Below are 26,351 nucleotides of genomic sequence, written 5' to 3'. Positions count from 1 at the left end.
ATTGGTTAACACTATTATGCCATGTTTAATTGATAATCTACTACATAGTGATTTAAAATAATTTTACAGGAATATATTTATTGGCTTTAAAATATTTTCATAAGATATTAAGGGGTACAGAAGTATACTTCTATTTCTTAGAAAGTTAAACATCTAGCATGATCCAATCATTCCATTCCTAGGTATTTAACTAAGAGAAAAGCAAGTATATATTTATACACAGATTTGTAAATGAATATTTATAGAAATTTTATTTGCAACAGCCAGAAATTGGGAACAACCCGAATATCCATCAATAGGTGAATGAATAAACAAATTGTGGTGTATTCAAACAAAGGAATGCAGCTCAGCATTAAAACAAATAAACTACCAATGCATGCAATACCACAGATGAGTCTCAAAATAATTACTCTGAGTGAAAGAAACCAGACAAACAAGAGAGTGAGAGCCTGTCCAGAAAAAGTCCAGCCACTGTTAATATAACAGGAGCAGTTTATGCAACATCGATGTAACCTGGCAGCCAAGGAAAGTGGACTGGAATGCACATGTGTAAACAATGACGACTTCACTGTACTAGTTAGTAGGTGGGGGCAGTAGATGCCGTTGAGTGAGCATGTGCGCTACATGGCCGTTCCATTCAAAATGACTGAGCAAGTAGAGCAATGAATTTGCATCAAATTTTGCATTAAGCTTGAATATCCCTCTGAGGAAACTATTTGGATGATTCAGAAGGCCACAGATACGGGCAACTGGTGATTGGCAGCTTCATCACAACCTGCTCTTGCATCATGTCTCATGCAGGGCTTTCTGGTGAAATATCAAATCACCCAGATGACTCAGCCTCCCCTACAGCCCAGATTTGATGCCCTGGGACTTATGGCTTTTCCCAAAACTAAAATCACCTTTGAAAGGGAAGAGATTTTAGACCATTGACGAGATGTAAGAAAATATGACGGGGCAGCTGATGGAGACTGGGAGAGCTGTATGAGGTCCCATGGTACCTACTTTGAAGGGACTGAGGCGTGACTGTCCTAAGTACAATGTTTCTTGTATCTTCTTCAATAAATGTCTCTATTTCTCATGTTGCATGGCTGGCTATCTTCTGGACAGATCTCATACATACTATACAATTTTATCTATACAAAATTCTAGAATTCTAGAAGCTAATCTATAGTGACAGAAAGCAGATCAGTGGGGATGAGGAACAGGTGGGAAGGGAGGGCTACAAAGGAATGTAAGAAAACTTTTGGGGGTGGTGGACCCATTCATTATCTTAATTGTGGTGATGGTTTCATGGGTTAATGCACATGACTAAATTTTCCAGTTGAAGAGTTTTCATGTATAGTTTATTATATGTCAATTTTCCCTCCATAAAGCCGTCAGATAACACCCACACCCATACACCTACCCTCACACTCTTCATATGCTATCACTCCACTGCTTTGTTTGAAATATAAAACACAAATGGTAATGTGCCTAAAACACAAACTTGCAGTTTAGTAAATTATTATAAATACACATATAGCCACAACTAAGGTCAAGAAACAGAATATTTCTAGCACCCCAGAAGCACCTTCCCCACATTCCTCTTTCTAATCACAACTTCCTCCCTCTACCTAGAGGTAACTCCATACTAACTTTTATGGTAATCATTTGTCTTTTAAAAATAATTTGATTGTTTAAGTATGTATCCCTGAACAATATAGTTTAGTTTTTGCATTTTTTTTGGATTTTATATAAATAGAATGTGTCCTGTGTCTGTTTTCTTCCTTCAACATGTGTTTTTAAGAATCATTCATAGTGTAGTAAGTACCTTGGTTTTTTGTTGCTGTACAGTATTTCATTATATGAATATATTACACTATACTTCTCTATCCTACCATTGGTAGACATTTTGGTGTTTCCAGTTTGGAACTATTAAAAACAATACTGTTATGAACATTCTTTTAGGTCATCTTAGTTTATAAGTACATGAAATAAAGTAAAATTTCTAGGTAACAGGATGTATTTATTTTTTACTTAATAATTTACATACTACCAATAGTACATGAGAGCTCCATATCCATTTATCTTCATAGCACTTATTGCTACCTGAAAATTTGTTAATTTTTACTTTTTTAATGTCCATTTTTCCCCACTGTAGATTGTAACCTCCATATGAGCAGGGACTTTACCTATCTTGCCCACTATTTTAGGCCTAGAATCTAAAGCAGTGACTGAAACAGTGCTTGATACACATCAAGAGCTGACCAAATATTTGTTGAGTTACTAAATGAATAAATGAAAATTCCAGACCATTAGTAATTTCAGCTAGGGCTAAGCAGAAAGACAACTGGCCTTGCTCAGTGACTCCCAAAATACTTGTGTTATATAATAAAAACGGGTATATGAGTAAAATAATTTAACTACCTTGATTCAAACGATGGAAAACTATGTGTATATACAACAAATAAAAGTGGAAGAAAACAGACCAAAACTTAGAAATATTTGTCTTAGAGGCATTAAAGAGTCTTATTTTCCCTTATCTCCAGTTTCCCCTTTTTATATTTTCCAAAATTTCTTCAATAAATTTCATTTTTTTAAAAAAAGGTAAACTTTAAAATATATAATAGTAATAAAATAGAATGAACTACTGATATATATTTATATAATACTGATATATATAAAACTACTGATATACATATATATAATAACATGGATGAATCTACAGAAAAAAAGGATGAGTAAAAGAAGTAGACACAAAAGAGTATTATTTCATTTATCTGAAATTTAGAAACAATGTTTAGAAGTTTATGTTGACAGAGATAAGACTAATGGTTATTCTTGTGCGGATAGTGACTGGGAGGGGACGTGAGGGATTTCCAGAGTGATGGAGATGTTCTATATGCTGTCCTAGGAGATAGTTACCTAAGAGGGTACATATGTGGAAAATTCATCAAGCTATAAGCTTAGTATTTGTGTACTTTATTGTATATAGATTATACTTCAATACTAAAAACAGGGAAAAACATGTAAATGAAGAATAGATAGGAACAAAGAATAAAAACGAACTTTTTTATTTTTAATTTTTTGCCACCATGCTAATCATACTCCAAATAAGATAAACAATAGAGGTCCAGAAAGCTTTTAAGGTTGTTATTCAATAAAGCTGTATTAGATTTGTAAATAAAATTCCTCATACCATATGGAAGCAAACCTTCTTGTGACAGTTTCTGAGTCTTTTAGCTTTCCTCTTATTCAGAGTCCTTCATAGTTTGCGGCTTGAGACATATTGTACAATTAGTGTGTGTTTGGAAATAAACTAACAGGTGATTGTGTAGCAGAGCTTTTCTCATTCTCAGCAAATGTGAATTTTCTGAAATCTGAAAATAATACTGAAAATGAGATATATACCATGTGTCTAATAGGAAAAAATTTTCCCTTTTTCTCAGTTCATTTGGGGAAAATAAGATTTTCTATATTTGACACTGTGGCGGACGTTAAATACGGGGTGGGCAAAAGTAGGTTTACAGTTGTCCATATGATAAATAATATGATAATTAATAAATAATATAAGAATAAATGTTTTTATGCACTCACAACTGTAAACCTACTTTTTCTAATCCCTGTATAATGTCTACTAGAATACTGGTGTTTTTTTGTCCTTGTTCTTAAGGTACTGCTTACTTTTTGTGAATCAATAAAATCAATATTCAAAAATTATTAGTCCATTATGAGATAATTGTTATTGAAAAATAAAATCTACTCATACAGTTGTAATGATTGCCTAACTACTCTACATTTAAAAACATAATATACCTTAAAAGCAAAACAAGTCCTACCTAAATCATTCAACTACTGGGTGCCTATTATGTACCAGACACTCTACAGGATGCTGAATATAAAGAAAATGAATTAGATATGGATCCAGCCATAGAGATCACAAAGGAACGGAGGATATATAAACTAATAATGGTACTTTACAACAGACAAAACTCTGACATTGTGAATGAATTAGCTATAGCTTAAACTGACAACTGTGCATAGGATAGATAATGGAAATAATAGAGGCAAGAGAGCATCTGCAATGCTAATCATGATCTGGAAGTAAATTATGAGGGATTAGGTTAGGGTTAAGGCAATAGAAATATAAAATAAAGAGCACAAATGATCTACAACAGATTAAATCAAACTAAAGAGGAAAATTACAGGCTTAGATCAACATGGATCTTCAGAGGTAACACAGTCACAAAAAATGGTAACAGAACTATCAGATATTCCATGCCCAAAGGTGGAATATAGGAACAGAAAAGGGCCAAGTGGCAATCAACAGCATTATTAGTTGGAATACCCCATTCATTGCAGCTAAATCAAATCACCCCCTGCATAAGACCTCTGGCAGTGAGAGAGGGTGTAAGGCCCCAGGAAGGAGTAACAAATACAAGATCTTAAAAAGACAGGGCAGTGTCCTGGGTGGCTAGTGACACATAGAAAGAAAGAGAAGTTAATCACCGGTAGATCAGCCACCAAAATATTTAGCCCAGAAATATTTTCTACTTGTTCTTTTACTCTGATGGAAAACTGAGTGAAAATTCCAATGACAGGCCTTAGCCCTCACCCAAGCAGTCTGTATAAGGAGAGGGATGAGAGAATATAGCAATAAATTTAATTATAAAGACGCATATACGATTAAAGAATGAGCAAACGCTCAAGGAATATAAATACCATTTAAAACAGAAAGCAAGATCAACAAATAAATAAACATATCCGAAGAAAGAGTTACAATATAACCACAATATGATTTTAAAATAACTTCCACTCCTAACCATAATGTAGTAAGTGGAACCAGATGTACCCTTTATTTAAAACAACTAGAAAACTGGACAAACATATAAAACTACTGTGTTCTGACACTGGACAACAGGCAACATAGGACTATGATCCCTGAGAGAATGGAAACGAACAAGGGGAGCCCTCCAATCTCCTGGCTTTCTGTCTAGAGGCACATTCTGACTCCACAGCAAGGACAGCGATCCCAAGCAGATCATGGCTGTCTTGCTGAGTAGAAGAGACAGAAATCAGAATTCAAGAAACCTGAGTTTTCTAGAAGACATGGAACAAAGTTCTGGAGAGGAGGGAGCTAAGCAGGAAAAAGTTGTTCACAATTTTGCATGGGTCTGTCATTGAGTTTTTACTCAATTCTAAGGCATGTGTGACATTCTATAGGGTTGGGGAAAGAATGACTAAAAGAAGGTGCTGTGAGCTGCATGATCCCCAGAGCTCACATGGGGTTGAGAACCATTCAAATTTCCACCAGCCAAAGTGGAGAGTTCTCACTGATCATTCACTAAAAACCTTTAAAAGGACCATACTTTAGAGGCTAAATTATTTATAGTGTAAAGGTTATACACTAATACCCATCCTATCAAAATTTGAAAGGATCAAACAGAACTATAAATAACTGCCTAACAGGACTCAACACTCTTTAAAAGAAGACAAAAAAAATCCAGAAACTTGACAATGTCAAGTTCACAATGTATAGTATCCAATAATAATTAAAAAAAAAAAAAAGAAGTATTAGACATACCAAGAAGCAGGAAAATATAACTTAAAATCTGACCCAGAAATGACAGATGGAAATATCAGATAATGACATTAAAAGAGTTATTATAACTATGTTCCAGCACTTAAAGAAAAACAAAGTGATAAGAAAAAAGGAACATCTAGAGATAAATACATGCATTTACTATTGTCCCCCAGATAAGGGAATATAGCACATCTAAGAAAGAAAAAAAACCCCAAACAGTAAATAGGAAAAAGAATCCAAGAGAACTTGGAAACAAAAAAATCTAACTATTGAAATACAAACCTCAACTGACTCAAGAAAACTGAAGCCTCTTAATGGAAAATGCCGTTAATTAATATAACTAACACAGTAGAATCCCACAAAGACAGAAACTGTTGGCACAAGAACTTTGAAATTGGCGTAAGGCTAAAACAAGGGTGATCAGTTGAAGTAATTCAATCCCCAGGTCTCATCTTTCCTTCTATGTAGTTGGGTGAGTGTCCTAACTTACACTCCAGAAGAAATCCAGAGATTTAAGCCTCTTGAGAGACTAAAACAGAGGGTTTCTAGATTTAAGGACCCTAGGCACAGTTGAGGACAGGGATAGCACATGAAAAACAGGGGGATTAAATAAACATGCATATTGGATACTGACATACCTCAGCTTTCCTCACCCAAGAGACCAAAACCATGGCAAAACCAAGCCTTTATCTTCTGGGTGGAGGACTAGAAGAATCTCCTCCTGGGACTCTATCAACTCAAGAATAAAGGTACAAACATTGGGAATCTCCAAAAAAAGAACATGATTTGATCACTCCTACATAAAGTCATTGCTGACAAATCCCATAGACTGGCTCTTGGTCTCTTGCTCTTCAGTAGGAATTGACAATCAAATATGCCCAGTAATCATCTAAAAAAACCCTCCTAACACAAATACACAGATCAAAACATACAGACCAACAGAAAACAATCAACTCGAAGGAAAAAAGGCACTAAAGAGAAGAAAACATAAAAAAATTATCATTGTTCTCAGAGAGCTAAGACATTGTAAAATCATCACATAAAAATAAGTGTTATTTTAAAACAAACAATTAGGGAACAAAATTAACTCATAGATATTAAAAATATGGTAGCAAAATAAAAGTTGTAGTGATCCCCCAAAAAGTAGAAAAGAAAAAGATGAGGAAAAAAAAAAAAATTAGGTCAGCCCAGGATGATCAATATCTGAATAATAGGCATTTGTGAAGGAGAAGATGATGAAAATTAGGGAAGGAAACCATCAACTAATTCAAGACAATTTCCTAGATCAAAAGGAAATGAGTTTCCAGATTAAACGGACCCACCAATAATAGCTCAGCACCATGAAACAAAACAGACCTATATCAAGGCACATCATTGTGAAATTTCAGAACACTGGGGACAAAGAAAAGATTTTACTAGTTCACAGTCAGAAACAACAATTCACAACAAAGGGTCAGGAATTGGATCGGTTTAAGCTTTTCAAAAGCAGTCCTGGAAACTACAAGACAATAAAACAATGTTTCATTATTCTGAAGAGAAATTATTTCCAACTTAAAATTCTATTCCAAGACCAACTATTAAGTGTCATAATAAACATGAAGACCTCAATGCATGTAACGGTCTTAAAAAATGTACTTCAATGCATTCCTTCTTTGGGTTTTTGCACAAATATGTATCAGCAAGGCTCTCCTTGACCACCTGTTATAAAAGAACAAATCTTTACTCTCATCCAGGCTTTCACATCCTCCTTCTCTGAAACACTGGCATAATATATTTTCTTTTAATCCTTCCAACATGAAATACTCTCACTAAAATATAAACCTCAAGAGGGCAAGGACTCTATATTCACTGATGTGTTCTGAGCACCTAGGATCGAGTCTGGTATACAAGACACCCTCAATAAACAATGTATTTCTTTCATAGGAATAAATAATTTATAAAAGTAGACAACGGAGCATTAGCACAATCAGAGTATCTATTCATGTAGGAGGATAAAATGCAGGCATTTTCAGAAACACAAAGTCTTACTCAGAGACCTCTTTCTGAAAGGAAAACGAATATTCTCCAAAAAGGGAAGAAAAGATTATTCCCTAATGTGGACTGTTTTCTGATTTTATCCTAAGTAGGAAATCCATCCCTCTTACCACCTTAATTAGCAGATAAAATTTATCTCTGGTTCTCCTTTTTCACAAACAAAGAAGTAGCTTTCTCTTAATTAATTCAATCTTATTGAAATTCCTTAATAGTATGATTCACTTAATGGAAATGCATCCTGAGAGAAACAGAAAACACAGACTGCCAAAAGCCTCACATGGATAGAATTCGGCTGGGTATGGTTATGGCCAAGATCAGAAGAGCTGATGCTTCTCTCTCTCCCTTCACTGTAGCCTAGCTGCAGCTGCGGCTGCCAGACATGGGAGAAGCTCACTGCTCACAGCACAGAATGTCAGCTTTGAACCACAGCAGAGGCAGACTGCCAATAATCAGTGGGAGATAGCTGAAATTAAAATCAAAGTTAACTGAAAAACTGGACTGCTTTTCAATACGTGTCTAAACAATTAGGGCCTGTTATGCTTACATTTCCAGATATATGATGCTTAATAATATATTTAGTCATCTCTGACAAATCCATTTCATTCATCAAATATTCACAAAATTTGTTTCCTGAGATTTACAGACATCAACTTTTTAGACCTTGAAAATTGACTATGATCTCTTCCATTGTAGTGGACAAGCCATTCATTTCTTTTAGATCCCAAGCACTAGTCATTGTATCAAGCACACATATTTAATAAACTCAAATAACCCCCTCATTTTTAGAAGACACTGAGGTTCAGAAACATGTGACTAGCTCCAGAGGTTTATATTAGAAGTTAGAACTAGGATTAGCACACAGACCTTACTCCAGACTTTGAACGCCTGACCCAATTCAAACAAAGGTGTAGGGGTGAGCAACAACGAAATTTTGAATCATGAATCAGGCTGGCTCTTTCACGTAAGTTACTAGTTTCCCTAATAGTTAACCAGAAAGATTTACAAATAATACAATTAGATTTGACCTCTTCAAAGGTAACTAGTTTATATGCAACTAATAAAAATTCAAAGGATCCTAAATTTTATATCCAAGGACAGTCTAATTTAATCTGCATGAACTCAACATTTGCATACCCCTTCTGAAGCATACACTAATTTAATCTTTCTGCACTAACATCTACCATCCTCAGACATGTGAAAGCAACATTTACCTATACATCTGCACAGGAGATTATGCTGTTATTAGAGCTCATACAAGATGTGATGGAGATGTGACTGGAAAGGTATATAGGGGCTGCATCATTATACCAATTCTATACTGAAGGCAGTGGGGAACCACAGAAATATTTTAAGTACAAAACTGACAAGGATCAGACCTGCATTTTAAAAAATTATTATGTTGTTTATCCTTACCCGAGGGCATTTTTTTCCTTGCTTTTCAGAGAAAGAAACATCGATGCGACAGAGAAACTGACCGGTGGCCTCTCATATGTACCTGGACCAAGGATCAAACCCACAACTCAGGTATGTGCCCCAACTGGAAATCAAACTCACAACCTTTTGGTTACAGGATAATGCTCCAACCAACTAAGCCGCGTTGGCCAGGGCAGATCTGCATTTTAGAAAGATATTTTTGACAGCGACATGAAAGATGGTTTAGAAAAGGGACAAAACAGGAGGCAAAGAAACCTTAGCCTGCTTGCTCAAGTAATTCAAGTGAGAAGTGATGAAGGTCCAAACTAAAAGAATGATGGAACAAACTGGAGAAGTGAGTATAGATTTAAGCAGTACTGCAATTGGGACCCTGGTTAATAATTTAAAAACCCAAAGAACTAAAACATAAATTAGAGTCATAGTGGTGTTATAAATTAATAAAACCGTCAAAGTTTACTTAAACTCATAATAAAAGGCAAATAAACAACTTTTCTAACATTACCTCAAGCTGTTAGATAGTAACCAAAGACCACAAAAATTAAACTTTAGATTCTCTAAGTAACCAAGAGTCTAAAAGTATTTTGGCTCAAACAAAGCCCCTTCTCAATCACCACAGTCAGCATTGTAATATGTTACCACTGAAAGGGAAAGACAGGAAATGAATCAATAAACCTCAGGCACATGCTTGGCCTGGAAATACACAGCCTATCAAGGAGCAGAAATCTAAATAGAAAGACCCTGGGTAATTTAATTAACAGTCCGGAAATGGCTGACTGCCAGTTTAATTGTTTGGTGCCCAAATTGTCTGATGAGGTGACCACCCCAAGATTTTTGCATCATTTACTGCCTATGACCACATGGACAAATACAAGAAATAGTTCTAGAGAATGCAGGAATCTTGAATAACTTTTATTAATCACACCTATGATTCCAGAAGAAAATTTTAGAGTTCAAACTTCATATGGGGTGGGCCAAAGTGGGTTTATAATTGTTTGTATGGAAAATAATACAAAAATTAATGAATAATAATACTAGAATAAACTCCGTGTTTCTCATACTCACAACTGTAAACTTACTTTTGCCAGCCCCTGTATTTATAGATAACTCAAGGCTCTTTTCAGCATATTCACTTGCCATTACATGTTCCATGCTACCAGATCAGGAAAATAATACCCTTCACAGATGAACACCAACCGCTATATAAGACTGGAAAACAAAAATTATTCAGATTAAATGTATATGCTCTTGCCCTGGCCTAGTGGCTCAACTGTTGGAATGTTGTCCTATACACCAAAGGGTGTAGGTTCAATTCCCAGTCAGGGCGCATAGAGAGGAGGCAACCAATTGATGATTTTCTCTCACATCAATGTTTCTCTCTCCCTTCCTCTCCATCTAAAAATCAATAAATATATCCTTGGGTAAAGATTAAAATTTTTAAAAAAATGAATGTATATGCCCTTACCAGTATACTAGGGAGGTGTGGAGTTAGAAGAAAAATTGTAAGTGTAGGGTGATAACTACCAGTAAGTACTCAAAAACTGCTTAGTATACTAGAGTAGGCCAATTTCCTTCCTTGATTTAGTTAGCATTTCCTCATTCATGTTTATCTCTGGAAGTGTAAACCAACAGAAAAGTCCTTTCAAAAACTGAACAAAGGAGTACCTCATTACTTAACCTGGCAGTGTTTTCCTGTTGGCTTCACTAAGTAAATAAGGGGTATTAGGCCAAAGTAGACTATTATAGCATTCATTCAACAGGTGTTTATAAAAAGCTGTGTATTATGCTATGTAGTCAGCAGAAGCTTACAATCTAGTAGAGATAAAAAGATACACATGAAGACTTTAAATAACTATGAAAGGCAGTATGTAAATTCTAAAATGAATTGTGCAAGAAAGAGAACTACAATGTTCTTACAGGAGGAAATCAGTGTGGATAGAACTGAGAAGGACTATTGAAGAGATGGAGCTTCAGGTAGGCCTCTTAAAAAGGGAAGATTTGAATATGAAGAGAGCAAAGGGCTTTCTATGTGTCCAAATAAACAGGAGGGACACAGATCTGCAATAAAAAATGTACATGTTCTGTTTTGAAAACAAATAGTATGGAGATCAGCCTGGTTATGGGTTTCTGTGATCATTAGATTAGATTTGGTAAGAAATCCACCAGTCAGTTTCCAAAGTACTGAAGACAGAAAGATCAAGTGCTTTTTGTGTCCATTACCCATTATAGTGGACAAAACTATTACATGTTTTGCCTATTTCTAGTTTTAATGATAACATTAAATTAATGATATCAAGATTTAATTCAACTAACTGACAGGCTTAGGGGGTTTTAGGAGGACAGAGAATCCTTCAGGCAAAAGAAACAATAGTGTACAAAGTCACTAAGACAGAAAAAGCTTGTTAAATTCAAAGAACTTTAAGGAGACATATAACTAGTTAGTATAGTGGAGTTGTTAAAAGCTCAGCCTTTGATGTCACACTAAGGCTTAAAACTTGGTTATGACACTTAATGCCTTGTTTGCTCTTTTACTTGGGCAAATTGTTTAATCTCTGTGCCTCAGTTTCCTGTATTGTAAATAGATATTAACAGTCCCTATCTTGTGAGGGTGTAAAGAGGACAAAATAACAGTATGGTTACAGGAGTTAGCATAATGCCCAGCGTATTTTAAGTATTCAAGAAATGATAACCTTTATTGTTACTGTATTTAAGGCCAGGGTTTGTACAGTGTAACCATCCTTGTTGGCCTTGTTAAGAATCCTGGACTTTATTTCAAAAACAATGGAAGCCCTCAAAACAGTTTTAATCAGATTGTTGTTTTTTAAAATATGGTTCACATAGTACTTCTTATAAGAAACCAGAAAGAAAATATTTACTACCAAGAAAAGGTTTGCTTTCTTTGAGGGATATGTGCCTTTCTTTCTCTTAGATAAAATTCTGCAAATGACTATATATTCTTTCACTGTGATAACCATAAAGCTCAGAGCCGTATCTGAAGCTCTTGGGCCCTTATTGCCTGCATGTTAGTGTTCCCGTCCTCCACCTCTCACAATTGTTTTCTACTGTTCTATGTATTTTCTAGATCAATTCTTTATTCTTATTTGTACTTTAGAATAATTGTTTTTGTATTATTCTTCTTTAAAGGTACTTCAGCCATTTATGGAGTGAGGTACAATCTAATTACCAAACAAAAATGAAGGGCATAAACACTACAGCCTCATAATGCATGAATCACGCACTGTAGATGCAGTCCCAACATGTTGCCAAAATCACTTTTTTGGTGTAAACCTAGTCAGATAGAGCAAGAAAACTGGATGGCACAGGAAACCTCTCTCTATACAGCAAAGAAACAGAAGCTGAGGGGAGTGGAAAGACCTAAGGCCCTTTCTGGATTAGCAGGGCAGTCAGAACAGTCAGTGCCAGCATCAGAAGAGAACCTGAGTGGCAAGCTTCTGGGAAGTTATGTACAGGACCAAGGTTAGAGTTTTTATTTTATGTATATGAACGTTTTGTTTTCCTAAAAGTATTTCACCTTCATAACCTTCATTGCTCCACTGTTCTATTTCTTCAGTTCATGAAATCGATTCATTTGTTGCTTCACTTGTCTCCCTCCTGAACTTGAATCTCGCCGTCAGCCATTTCAACTCTCACCTCTTTGGCCACAGCAACTCCTAGGTGCGTTTGTCCCCCTACCATTCCAATCCCCAACATGGGTCATTCAGAGTGTGTACTTTTTCTCCTCCAGGGCTGGAAAGCACTGCTGACGGTGAGTCATAAACTCCCTCCCTGCTAATTATCAATGCTTTTATTTATCCCTTGACTAACATACAAGCACCACCGGCTGCTCTAAACCTTCCCCAATCTACTGCTCTTTCCTGATGTCTCAACTGCTATGTTGCAGAATGAATCAAATCTATTCTATATGAACAAACATACCGTGTTTCTGTTTCGCTCCAAAGTGCCTCTGTAGCGAAGGTTTACGTGGTTTTCAGGATAGTACTGCATTCTCTTGGTTTTCTTCTCTGACTCCTTTGTTGGTTCCTCCTCTTTCCTCAAACTTTTAATGTTTGAGTGTGTCAGGAATCAGACACCTTCCCTAATCATACTTATTATTTAAGTTGTGTCCATCTGTCAAAGAATCTGATTCTACTTTCAAGACATCATAAGTCTGACCACTTAGTACTAGGTGCAGCGCTACTACCCTGGTTTAAGCCATCATCATCTCTCACTTGGACAACAGCCTCCAACCTGGTTTCCCTGTTTCCACCCTTGCTTACTACAATCTATTGTCAATACAGAAGCCAGAAGGATGCTTTTAAAATGTTAAATTAGATGCAGTCACTTCTTTGCTATAATACCTCTAATGATTCCCCAATTTTAGTCAAGGTAAGAGCCCATATCTTTACAATGGCCTACAAAACCCTATGCCTGACTCCCATTTACCTTTCTGACTTCATCTCCTATTATTCTTCTTCCTTCTTACTCTTGCTCTTCTCTCTCGCTTGCTTTTCTCCAGTCATATGGACCTCCCTGCTGCTATTTCTTGAACAGACCAAACACACCGCTGCCTCAGGACCTTTCATTTACGCCTCCCACTCCCTGGATCACCCTCTTTCCCCATATCTGTATGACTGAGCTTTCTAATCTTTGCTCAAATATCAGTGAGGCCTTTCCTGACCACTCTATTAAATATTGTAATCAACTTCCCCATTCCTCATGCTCCTTTCCTTGCTTTATTACTTCCACAGCACTTACCACCATCTAATATACTATATAATTTTCTCATTTTGTTCATTGTCTCTCTCCCCACACTAGCACATATAGTTTATGAGAACAGCGATTTTCTTCTCTTTTATTTGTTGTGGTAGTCTTAATACATAGAACAGTGTATGACACATAGTTGGTTTACAATAAAGATTTCCTGAAAGACTGACTGACTGAATGAGTAAATGTTAAAAAGAAAAGGAGAAAAAGGAGAACTAAAATGAAGAAGAAAGGAAAAAAAAACTTGCCCAAAACAATACAACAATTAATACAGTGTAGCCAGCATTACAAACAATTACTATGGTGTAGCCAGATCTGCTTGGCTTCAAAGCCATTCTATTATAGCATCAGTTAAGAAGCTTCTAGTTGAAAGAAATACCTTAAGAATTTAAATAAGCTCAATAAGCAGTATCATAAAAAAGAAAAAAAAATTAGTAATTTCCTAAAATACAATTAGAAAATAATTGATTCAAAACTATTTAAACTCAACTATAAATAATACATTTTTTCAAAACTACAAAAGTATATATAATTCCTTCTTTTAAAAATAAGTATAATTAAAGATAATTTTGAGAAGACTGGAGGCTTCTGCTTTCAATCAAGATGAAGTAACAGGAACTGGATTTACCCTCCTTCCTGAAACAACCCCCCTCTTCCAACAAACAACAAACCAGCAAACAAACAAACCAAAAACAGACAAAAATACATAATACATTTACTTATAAAACACTGAACATCAGGCAAATAAGGAGAGTGATACTTGACAGACAGGAAATAAATGAGGTGAGACCAATGAGTGCCTTGAGAAAATGTGCAGGCCACGATATAGTGAGGAGGTACCCAAGCTGAGCCAACAAAGTCCTTGAGTTGAAGAAGACAGAGCCGAGAGTCTAGAAAGAACAAAGCAAATAGAATCTACAAAACAGAATACCAGAAAAGAGAGAACTATACACAAAGACAACACTAAAGATCCGAGGAACCCCCTTCAGCATTCAGGATTGTAATGATTTGTAACGTGTGTGAGAAAACTACCTGAGGCCAACGCAAGAACAGTTTGAGAGGATTACATAGGATAGTGCCTGGTACCAGGAATAGTGCCTGTTCCTACTGGCCAGCCTACAAAAAAAACAAAATCCGAAAGGGCATTGGGTAACATACTCCAATGTGGGAAATAATTAGACTTAGACTGAGCACTGCTTCAATCTTTAAAAAAAAAAAAAAAAAAAGACAAAAAACCACCCAAATGGAGCAAACTGTTTCCAAATAGCTTAACTATATCCCAGGACAAAGGTCAAGATGAATTATAGAAATTAAAAAATATGTGGTAACCAAAAAAGTAAAATTGACAATATCTGCCACCCAATCTAAGACTAGCAGGCATGTAAAAAAGCAGGAAAATATAACCAAAACTGAGAAGAAATATCAGTCATTTAAAATTGATCCAGAATTGACAGGGATGACAGAATTACGGGACACAGACATTAAGTTATTAAAACTGCATCCCATATGTTCAAAAAGCCAACTAAAAATGTAGATGTTAAGAAAAAGGGCCCTAGTCAAGTTTATAGAGCTGAAAATAACAATGTCTGAGATGAAAAATAAACTGGATTAATGGCAGATTAGACATAGTAGGAGAAAAGATTAGTATACTTAAAGATACAGAAATAGCAACTGTTCAAAAAAAAAATAGAAATAGGAATTTTGTAAAACAGAAAAGTGCATCAGTGAGCTGTGGGACAATTTCAAGCAGCCTATATGTGTATAACTGAAGTCTATTAAGAAGAGGAGACAGGGGTGAGCCAGAAAAATTAGTTAAGAAAATAATGGATGAAAAATTTCTGAATTTGAATAATCAGGAAATTGCATATTCACAAATCCAAGAAGGACAGTGAACATCAAACATAAAAATTGTGGAGAAAACCACACAAAGGCACATCATAATCAAACGGTTGAAATCAGTGATAAACAAAAAATCTTAGAAGTAGTCAGAGAAAACAGGGACATTACATACAGAGGAATAAAAAATGACAGCGGATTTCTTGTCAGAAATAATGCAAATGAGAAGACAGTGGAGCAACATCTTTAAGTACTGAAGGAAAAAAGTCTACCTACAAATATATACCTACTATAAATATCTTTCAAAAATAGACAAAATAAGATTATTTTAGACATATGAAAGCTGGACCATTTCGTCACCAACAGACCTGTACTCAAGAAATGGTAAAGAAAATCCTTTGAGCAGAAGAAAAGTAACACCAAATGAAAAGAATATATCTATACAAAGGGATATAGGGATTTGGCAATGATAACTCCACTGTTAAATATATTAAGATTTAAAAAAAATACTGAAATCTCTTTAAAACATAATTGACTTTCTAAACAAAAATAACAACACTGTACTTTATAAAATAGGTATAAGAAAAAGAATTACAGGGCAAGGCAAAATAGAAGTATATTATCACAAGTTTCTTATACTATATATGTGAAGTGCTGAATATTACTTGAAGGTAGACTACAAGTTAAACACCTGTATATGGATGTTCCTTGCAATTCACGTGTAATAGCTAAAAACTGAAACCAACCCAAATGTCTATCAACAGATGAACGAATAAGCAAATTGGAGTATAGTAATAAAATAAGATATACTAATAATACAAAGAAATCACATATTGATGCGCACAATAAAATGGATGAATCTTAAAATAATTATATTGGGAGAAAGAAACCAGATATAAGAGCACACATTGTATGATTACATTTATATAGAACTCTAGAAGACACAAACTAATCTACAGAGTCAGAAAACAAATCAATGACTGCCTGGTGGTGACGTGGGACAAGACAGATTCCAAGGGCACACAGAAGCTTTTGAGAGTCATTGTGGTGATGGCACATACATAAAACTTATCAAATTGTACATCTTAAAATATGTGCAATTTATAAAGCTGTTCAAAAAACAATTCTGGACTTAAATTTAGGTTAAAAACCAAAAATATTTAGACTACCTACAGTCTTCTGGCTCCACAGAAAAAAATAAAACAGATGAAACCCAGAATAAAATATTTGTAATTTTTAAGGGTAAGAATAAGTCACAAAAACTAACTACTCAAATAAGTTATTAGAGGTAAAAGAACTGAGTCCCAGAAAAATACAGTGACTTGGCTAAGGTCTTACAGCTAGAGTTACAGCTTACTATAATTTTTAAGATCCACAATGGCAGAGATTGTGTTATTTAGGTAACCATTGTATCCTTTTTACCTAGTACAATGCCTGGGACATAGTAAGAGCTCAATAAACAGTTGTTAAAAAGGAGGGTAAAAAGGAAGATAAAAGGAAAGAACATCTCCCTTGCAATATGAATGAAAGTTTCTCCCTACCTTTGATTCTGCAATCTCTTTAATATAGATGAGAGCATTGAACAGTACTTTTAATATCATAAGTATAAGAAAGTAAATAACATTCCATATTTTTAGCTTACTGGATATTTTATTACATTCTAATGCTTAAAAATTTCTAATTCATGTTATCAACTCTTAAAAAAAGGAGAATAGAAAATACTCCATTTATGAAGATTAGTGACATTTTCAAATTTTAAAAAATTAAGGAAAAGTACTTACCAAAAATTTCTCCATTTTTGGCATATTCTGTCACAAGGTACAACATATTTTTGGTCTCCATTACCTATTGATAAATAATTCCACATTAGTCTGACAGGAAAGAATCGCAATTTACCACATTCCACAGAGTTACTTATTTTAAAACTACTAATAAAAGTGTCAAAGTTATGAACCATTCAGAGGCTGGACAAGCTTACAAGACACAATAGCCTGATACTAACACTTTGGTGAGAAATCTAGATCCTTGCTCTTCCAAGTGTGTCCATGGACCAGCAGCAGCAGCATTTCCCAGGTGTCTGTTAGAAATGGAGGATCTCAGCCTCTACCCCAGACCTATTGACACTGAATTGACATTTTAACAAAATCCCCAGGTGATTATCATGCATATTCAAGTTTGAAAAATACTAATACAGGTAATGGCAGTTTTGAAGATCAACTTTTTACCACCTCCTCACTGACTTTTCTAACCCTGTGTTAATATGGTAGGCTCTAATCAAGAAAACGATAATAAAATACAGCTCAGTTTATCGCTGTAGCCTACCTAATCCGGCACAATGTGATAGTCCTCCTACAGTTTAATATTGTGACATAGTATTATTATAGTATTATAATTTAAAACATTGTTCAAGAGCTTCTTCATGAACTCTACTGCTATATATATTTTTATTTAAATTAGTTTTCCTAGGTTCAGAAAGGAAGTTTGTCATTGTCATAAACTTGATTTCTCAAACTACACTGAGTTGAAAGGAAATAAATTTATAGATTCAACAGGAGTGAATTTTAGATTGCTTCTCTGTAACGCTATTGTTTTATATGCTGACACATGCTAATAGCATAACATTGAAATTCTATCTACTGAAAGGCTGAAACAAATTTGCTCTAACATGTAGGTGTAGGACTATTCCCTATCAGACCAAAAAACTAAGAGCTACCTACAATATGGGTATAAAAAGTCAAAGAGTAAATCAATTTAACTGATGATTTAATTCAAATAAACGTAGAATTATCATGTGCAGCCTGGAGGTTTTAACTTCAGTTTGCCTTATGGTTCATCAGAGACTTCTAAAAATGTGATTATTTTCTTTTAAGTATCCTCCTTAGGATTTAAAAAAAAACAACCAAACAACTTAAAAAGAGAAATACTCAGGTATAAATTTGACCTAAGAGGTCCTCTATAGTTTCAAAATTTCAGGAATTGTTTTGAGTGGCACACCATAATCTCTCATCTTTAGCTAATGGTAATGCTGATGGTCCCCACACCTTTTTAATTGAAAATTTCTATCAATAAAAGTTATTTAACTAAATATAGATATGTATGTACATATGTACGTATGTGTGCATATACATAAAAATATGTACATGTATTTATGAATTTATACATAAAGAGGCACAAATTACGTACTTGGGCCAATATATAAATATATTAAGTATACTAAAAATGAGCAAAAAGGAAAAAGGACTCATGGACATGGATAATAATGTGGTGATGGGGCGGGAAGGTATAAGGGGACTAAATGGTAATGGAAAAAAAATACAGTAAGAAAATGCACACAAGAAGATAAATCTAACGATAAAAACATAATTAGAAGTTCTCATATTTTTTAAACCCCAATGGCCACTTCTGCTAACCCACTTCAGTGCACACAGTGATATGCTAGTACCAGGCCTCTGAAAGGGAAAAAAAAAAAAGGCTCCGACTTGCAAGCCAACTCCTGTGGTGTATGTATGTCTATAGTCACTGATTTTGAGCTACTAACATGATGTTAATCAGCTTGCAAATTTTCTGAAAATTAATAATCAGCTCCCAGCAGCCCGTACAGGCTGAGCCCAGCATAACACCAGATGCACACATCATATTTGGCAGATCAGAACCACAGGCTAGCATACTGTCATATTTTAGTTTAAAACTAGTTTTCCAATATAAAAAAGTCAACCTATTAAGGAATAAAAACATTACAAGTGTTTGGTATTACGTTACCATTCATGAATTACTTTTTAAAATCTGAGAAAAGTCTTCCTTTTAAAAAACACTTAAAATGGGTACAGTTTCAGTTTACAAAATTGTATCTTAACAAAGTTGCTTTTTAAAAAATGGCTCATTTACTTTATCTGATAAAATAGGCCAAACAAAATATAAGATTTGGCTCTAGGTATTACAAAGTATGTCACTAAGTAAGACACCACTTTTGGCTTTTGTATTTCTTAAAATAGTAACAGTTTATTTTTTAAATAAGCAAAACTCCCCTGTTCTCATTAATGGTGCCATCACCCAAAGCCAGCAGGTGTAAGCACAGTATCACAAACATACAACTACCAGCTTTTTAAATAAATAACTTACAGTTTAAGAGACAACTTAAAATTAAGCTACTAATAGTTTTTAGTTTTCTAATTTTTTATTTAAATATAGAAAGATGTATGTACTCAGCTTAATAAAAGCACGACATTATCCTTTTTTTAAACATTGAAAAAAACTTAAGTAAAAGAGAAAACTGATGATCCATAATAGAGAATTGAATGTGAGAAGGATGGAGAGTTCATACCTGATAAAGTTTGATTATGTGAGGATGGTCTAACATTTTCATTATTTGTACTTCTCGGTAGATTTTCTCAAGGTTCACTGCATCCAGCTGAGATTTATCTATAATTTTTATTGCCACCTGCAATGCATATACAAATAAATACAATTAGTATACAATGGTTAACATTTTCTATATAGAATCTTTTTAGTAAATGACATCTGAGACTTTGCCTATAGGTTCCTATGATGATGACAACTAGTTTAAATTCAATGCTCATTTGTTCATTCAACAAATATTAAACATCTACCATGTGTAAGACACTGGTAGACTTTGTTTGGGACTGTCTTCAGTGTGCTATCAAGAATAATCCTGCAATGTTATTCTAATAAAACATACTTCTGTTTCAATACAAATAAAATGCCTTTTTACTCTATTTATATATTAAAGAAATAAAATTTCAGCAGTTTCAACTATCATCCCGCTGCAAAGTATCTATAAGTAAATGATCAGCCAAGTAGAAGACGGTTTCCATTGTAATAGAATAAAAGTTTTCCAGAAAAGCAAGTGATAGGTTCCAAAGAATGTAGACCTACTTTCTGGTAAAAAGTTAAATATAAAGTATCAAAATCCATCTACATGAAAAGATACCAACCAATTGGATTAAATTTCGCTTTCAAAATCAAAGTACAAACACTCAAATGTTAGTAATTAAACAAAATTTGACTTCCTTAAAGGACTCTGATCTTTTAAAATGTGGCTTCTGCCTGACCTAACTCGACTGCAACCCAAACCATTCCATGGTTAGTAATGTGAAGGAATGGCATTCGAAGGTGAGTAACTAGGTATCGGAAGTCACCAATAGTCTACTTTTTTTCATGCGACAACCCTAATTTTTAAAAATTAGTAGGTATTTGGTTGAGAAATAAGTCATGTGATTTAAATAACATTTTTTAAATAATTAGACAACACCCAAATTTAATTATAGTCTCTTAAATGTACTTCATATTCTATGTATGTATTCTGAACATAATTCAGTTTTATGTTGTTTCAGGGTAATTTTTAATATCAATTACTGTACATGCTGCAATAGTTCAAGATTCTTAAAAGGTACCCAAGAAAACAGGACTCAGCTTCTCAAATCCCTCAGACTCCTGTTTATAGTGGGTTGGCCAAAAAGTCTGTATGGTTTTTTTCCGTAAAATAAGACACATTTTTTCATTTGTACCAATAACTTTATTTACTTGTATATTTTGAATGTTGGCTATCTCCTGTGTGGTATAGCATTAACTGTTCTCAACCAGTATCAACCAAGTATCTTCAACTGCTGTCAATGTCAACTGGTCGACCCGACCATGGAGCATTGCCCAGTGAGGAATCTCCAGCACAAAACTTGGGAACCATTTTGGACACATTCCATCAGTCACACCTTCTCCATACACTGCACAAAGCTTTGTTTGCATTTTAGTTGTATTTTTACTTTCTTGAAATAATAAGGCATAATGTGCTGAAAATGCTGCACATTTTCTTCCATCTTTAATGTTAAAATGGCTACACAAAAATTCACCCATTTTGATGTTTTTGTCTAAAACTAAATAAAATCTTCAAAAAAATGCATACTGATATGACAGCTGTCACAATACAATCTAACAAAATTGTTTCGAATGAAGTTCAAGACAACTAAGAGCCATTGTATGGCGAACCCATTACAATTAGTTTTTAATTCTTTCCTTAGGATTACTCTGTCCTTCGCTGTTATTTCTACTGTGAGGTTTATTTCTTACCTTTCTCTATTTCTAATTTGGTGTTACAGCTTGTTTCCTGATTTGAATTAACGGCAACCTACAGAAGAACTGAAGTTCCCAAAGAAATCACATTACTAAATATAATGGAAAAATTAAAATTCTGCCTAAGAGGAAAGGGCATAGCTTCTTTGCTAGGCGGCAAAGTGCACAGGTTTTACGGCGGCTATTTTGATTATGTTTGTTAGTATTTTGCTTCTGTAGTAAAAATATTTTAAAAAGTGAAAAGCGCTAAACTTTGCTAGAAATGAGCAGTCATTATCATTTAAGCACAGTATTATTATTTACTTTGGGTAGAAGCTGATGGATAAAAAGATAAGTGTATACTTGAATCTCCTCAATATTCCTTAGGAAGGTAGCATGGGCGTATTTTGAAGAAAATGTGTTGCCCTACAATTTCTGGAGTGCATCTAGATACCAGTAACCCCTCCCCTCCAAAAAAGCTTTAAAAACAAAATGGGCCACAACCATCTAATACATAGAAAAAGAACTGGAGTGAAAAGGATCATGGTTTTTAAAATTGCAGCATGGATTACTGTCATTAAGAAAACTTGTATTATATATCGAGTATCATATTTAATGTTAAGGAAAAAGCCTGATATTAAATAGCAATTAAAGCAAGGTATGAATTACCAAGAGATAGCTCCCCTTTTATGTGCTTTTGGAAACTTGGCCTCAAACAATAAAAAAAGTAAAAAATATATAAATTATCTAATTAAGTTTTAACAAGTTATAAATCTCATTTAACTTTTCTCAGCCAAAAACATCTAAAATGACAAAACATAACTCTCTTCTCAATTTTATCTTGGGTCAGTGGCTGGATATATATGGACCACAAGTCTATATATTTATATTTTAATCATGTTACCCCTTGTTTGTAAGACTGCTATAAGATTAGGAAAAGGTAAAGTAATAAAGGAAAAATAGAGCATGTGTTATTAGCATGCTCCTTGCTTACAATAGTAGAAGTAACAGCTAGTCCCCCAAAATAATGGCTGAGACACAAGAGTTTATTCCTTGCTGGTGTAGCAAAACCGGACAGGTAAAAAGCTAGTAGGTGGCCCTCCTCCATGAAGGCACACCAGATTCAAGGAGGCCTACTGCTTTTCATGGGTGGCTTCTAGGGTTAACCTGAAGGTTGTCTCCATTCCAGAAAAACAGAAAACAAAACTTGGAGGATCCCTCTAAGAGGTTTTTATGGCACACATTATTTCTGTTTACTCTATCAATTAGAACTCAGTCACGTGACCATGCCTAAATGCCAGAGGGGCCAAGAAACAGTCCAGTTGTAGGTCCAGGAAGAAGAGGAAACAGTGGATTTTGGGTGATCAGCTAGCAGTTGCTGTCATACTCTTCCAGGTAATTTCTCAACAATGGGACTCTACCAAGTACTTCTCAGACATAAGATGACGATGATGATGATGACCGCCTTCACAACTGTACATCATTATTTAACAAAATACTTTAGCATATTTTAACAAAGTTTATTGCATTTGTTTCTCAACTTTGTATGGTAAATGTAAAAGCAGTACACCCATGAGATGATGAAACTGAGTTTCAAAGATACTACATGATTTACAAAGGTCCTAAAGCTCAAGTGAATTAATGGGAAAAAACTGCAGGCCTTTTATAACTACAAGTTCAATTTTTTCATTATTTAAAGAACCAGTTATTCAAGCATTTACTGAGCACCTGTTGTGTGCCCAGAATTATGCCTGGGATACAAAAATGTGATCTAATTCTTGCCCTCAAGAACTTAATAACTCTGTGAGAACAAACAATACATTTTGGAAAACAAATTCCATCAACAAAGTTCTGTATTTCAGGGTTTCCTCAATGGTGTACAAAAGTTCCAATTTACAAAAGAATTGTGTTCCAATAGCTCATTTTGAAGTTAGCTATGAACACAACATTTCTGGGAACTTACTCTCTGCATCTCTTCTTTACTTAATTCCAAACAAAAGACAAAATCTGCATGGCAGTAACAAAGTCAAGCAAGGGACTCTGTAAACTGAAGGATCTGTTTTTCTGTTGTTGTTCATCTAAATTACTCAACTCTCTAAATCCCAATTATACATGCATTATCTTTATTTTAACCTTCAATGAATTTACTGGGATAGAAAAATTAATATTACTTCTGTGAGGGTTCAAAAGGAAAGTTTCCTATACAAACTTGGGGGGCGTATTGGATAAGATATTACTATTGAACTAAATCCCATGTAAAGTAGCAACACTGAATATTGTAACTTCGGAAACAGGAAAATGTGAATTAGAAACAAAATACCTAATATGTCAATTATATCTAGAAAGATACTATTTTCACTTGCAGAATTTACTAAGATTAAAAAATAAACACTCTTGTGAGCTAAGGTTCAACAAGATGGTCACTTTTAATGTGTTGCTGCTAGGAATATAAAGTAGGTTATAATTTTTCTGGAAAGCAACTTGACAATACCAAGAACCTGAAAAATCATCCATCCCATTTAGCCTAAGGATTCTACTTCTGAGGATTATTTGAAAGAAATAATCTGAAATGGTGATAAATATTTTTGTGTAAATATACTCAATAATTATTTATGACATTAAAAATACAAACAGTACCTGGGGAATAATTACATAAATTATGTTAATGTATATTATGACTATTAATATAGCTATTAAAATGGTTCCTTTTAAAAATATGGAAAAATGCTTATGTTACAATATTAAATTAAAAATAGGATAGCAGTGCAGTTTCAACACAAGGAAAAAGACCATAAAAAAACTAGCTAAAATATAATGAAATGTTATAAGTAGGTAAAAAAAACATGAATTATTATATATTTTTGTATTATATTTTTCTGTGCATTTTTGCTCCAATGAGCATGAATACTTTTCTAATGAGAAAAAAGGAAAAGAAAATGAAGTTATTATATTTATCAAATATACTAACTTTTCCATCTGTGAAATGTCAGTCATTTTGATTTCCTTATTTTCTAAATTCTCTATTAAGTGAGTATTAAGATTTAATTAGTTAAGACTATATACATAAAAAATGTTTTTAATAATGTTAAGTAAAAAAAATACATATAAAAGTAACAACTATGTAAAATACAAATTTTCTCAGAAGACCAGGAATTAAATGTAAAAGCAAAAATCAAATAGTGTTAAGGTGGTGGATAAAAAGAATATTTTCATTTTTCAAAATAATTTCATGGTAATATTACCTTTTTTGATGAATTTTTTGTAGAAAAAATTATTTCTCTTCTCATTAAAGAAATGTTAATCTTAAAGAAACCACACACACAAAAGTGGCTTTGAGGGATTTCACGAGGAAAATACACAATAATAGCTATTCTTCTAATAACCAATCAGAAGGGATTAACACGTTTGCTGTCTCAGGTAACATCTGCTTCAGTGTTATTTACTACTAATTCTACACTGTCCTTCTGAAGTACCAAGTAGATTTATCCTTACCATACAATTAGATTTTTGAAGTTAAAAAATATACTTTTAAAGATTCTATGTCAAATCATGTGGGGAATCGGAATATTATTTGATTGAAAAGTGAATGTGACTGAGCAGTCTATAATGAAAGGGTTTCTGAAAGCACTAAAAGTCAGTAGGAAAAATGACATGGAGTTCTCTAATTGCTTACCCTTTAAGAATAAATAAATTTGACTTTTTTCCCCCCAATTTAAAATTTGACTTTTATTAATTTATATAATAAAATAAATCCTCATTAAGATTTAATGTGATTATTAAGTGAAACCAATTGGTGAATGTTAGCATACTTTTATATGCATAAAAGATGAACTGAGAATATTTAAGACTATAAAAAAATGAGTATAAATAATCTCCTACCTTAAAAATTATTTAAACAAATCTACGAAAAAGACGATTCAATTAAAAAATGGGCCAGCCCTGGCTGGGTGGCTCAGTTGGTTGGAGCACCCTCCAGTGCACCGAAAGGTTGCTTTGCCAGTTGGTCCCTGCTCAGGGCACATACCTACATTGCAGGCTCCATCCCTAGGTCAGGGCTGGTACGGGAGGCAACCAATCGCTGTTTCTCTTACATCGATGTCTCTCTCTCACCCCCTTCCTCTCTCTCTAAAAGTCAATAAATATATCCTTGGGTAAGGATTTAAAAAAAAAAAAGGGCCCAAGAACAAACAAGCAATTCACAAAAGAAATGCCATTATCACATGAAACTGTGTCGTCAAAATAATCAAAGAAATGCAAATTAGAATAAAATATATTATTTTCTTCCATCAAACTGGAAAAGATTTAAAAATTATACTGCTGGAAAATATGCATTCTCCTGGTGAAAATTAGTAAGTACTCTTTTGTTGGAGGATAATTTGGCATCTCATGCCATTCAAGATATGGATGTAAGGACATACACACATGGATCAATTGACTGATTGATAGAGGGGAAGGTGATGATTTTAAAAGGGAGGGAGAAAGAAAAGGAGAGAAACACTGATGAGACAGAGAAACATTGATCAGCTGCCTCTCCATACTGGACCTGCCTGCAACCCAGGAATGAGCCCAGATTGGAATGTAAGCAAAGACGTCTCAGTTTGTGGGACAATGCTCATACCACTGAGCCACACAAGTCAAGGAAAGACATGTTTCTTGA

General features: G+C 34.2%; 1 protein-coding gene across 2 annotated transcripts in view; it reads right to left on the bottom strand.

Moving 5' to 3' along the window:
* SIK2 (salt inducible kinase 2) overlaps nucleotides 1–26,351 on the bottom strand; it is a 133,381-nt gene that overhangs the window by 100,840 nt on the left and 6,190 nt on the right. For both annotated transcript variants that reach the window (XM_054592488.1, XM_054592489.1), the window contains exons 2-3: nucleotides 19,953–20,069; nucleotides 17,413–17,476 (exon numbers count right to left, since the gene is read on the bottom strand). In XM_054592488.1, coding sequence (XP_054448463.1) covers nucleotides 17,413–17,476; nucleotides 19,953–20,069 — 181 coding nt within the window. The remainder of the gene's footprint in view (nucleotides 1–17,412; nucleotides 17,477–19,952; nucleotides 20,070–26,351) is intronic.

Source organism: Pteronotus mesoamericanus, unplaced genomic scaffold (genome assembly GCF_021234165.1).
Source record: "Pteronotus mesoamericanus isolate MK-2021 breed Mesoamerican mustached bat unplaced genomic scaffold, CSHL_Meso_final scaffold_36, whole genome shotgun sequence".
NCBI lineage: Eukaryota > Metazoa > Chordata > Mammalia > Chiroptera > Mormoopidae > Pteronotus > Pteronotus mesoamericanus.
This window is presented reverse-complemented; position numbering and strand designations above follow the sequence as displayed.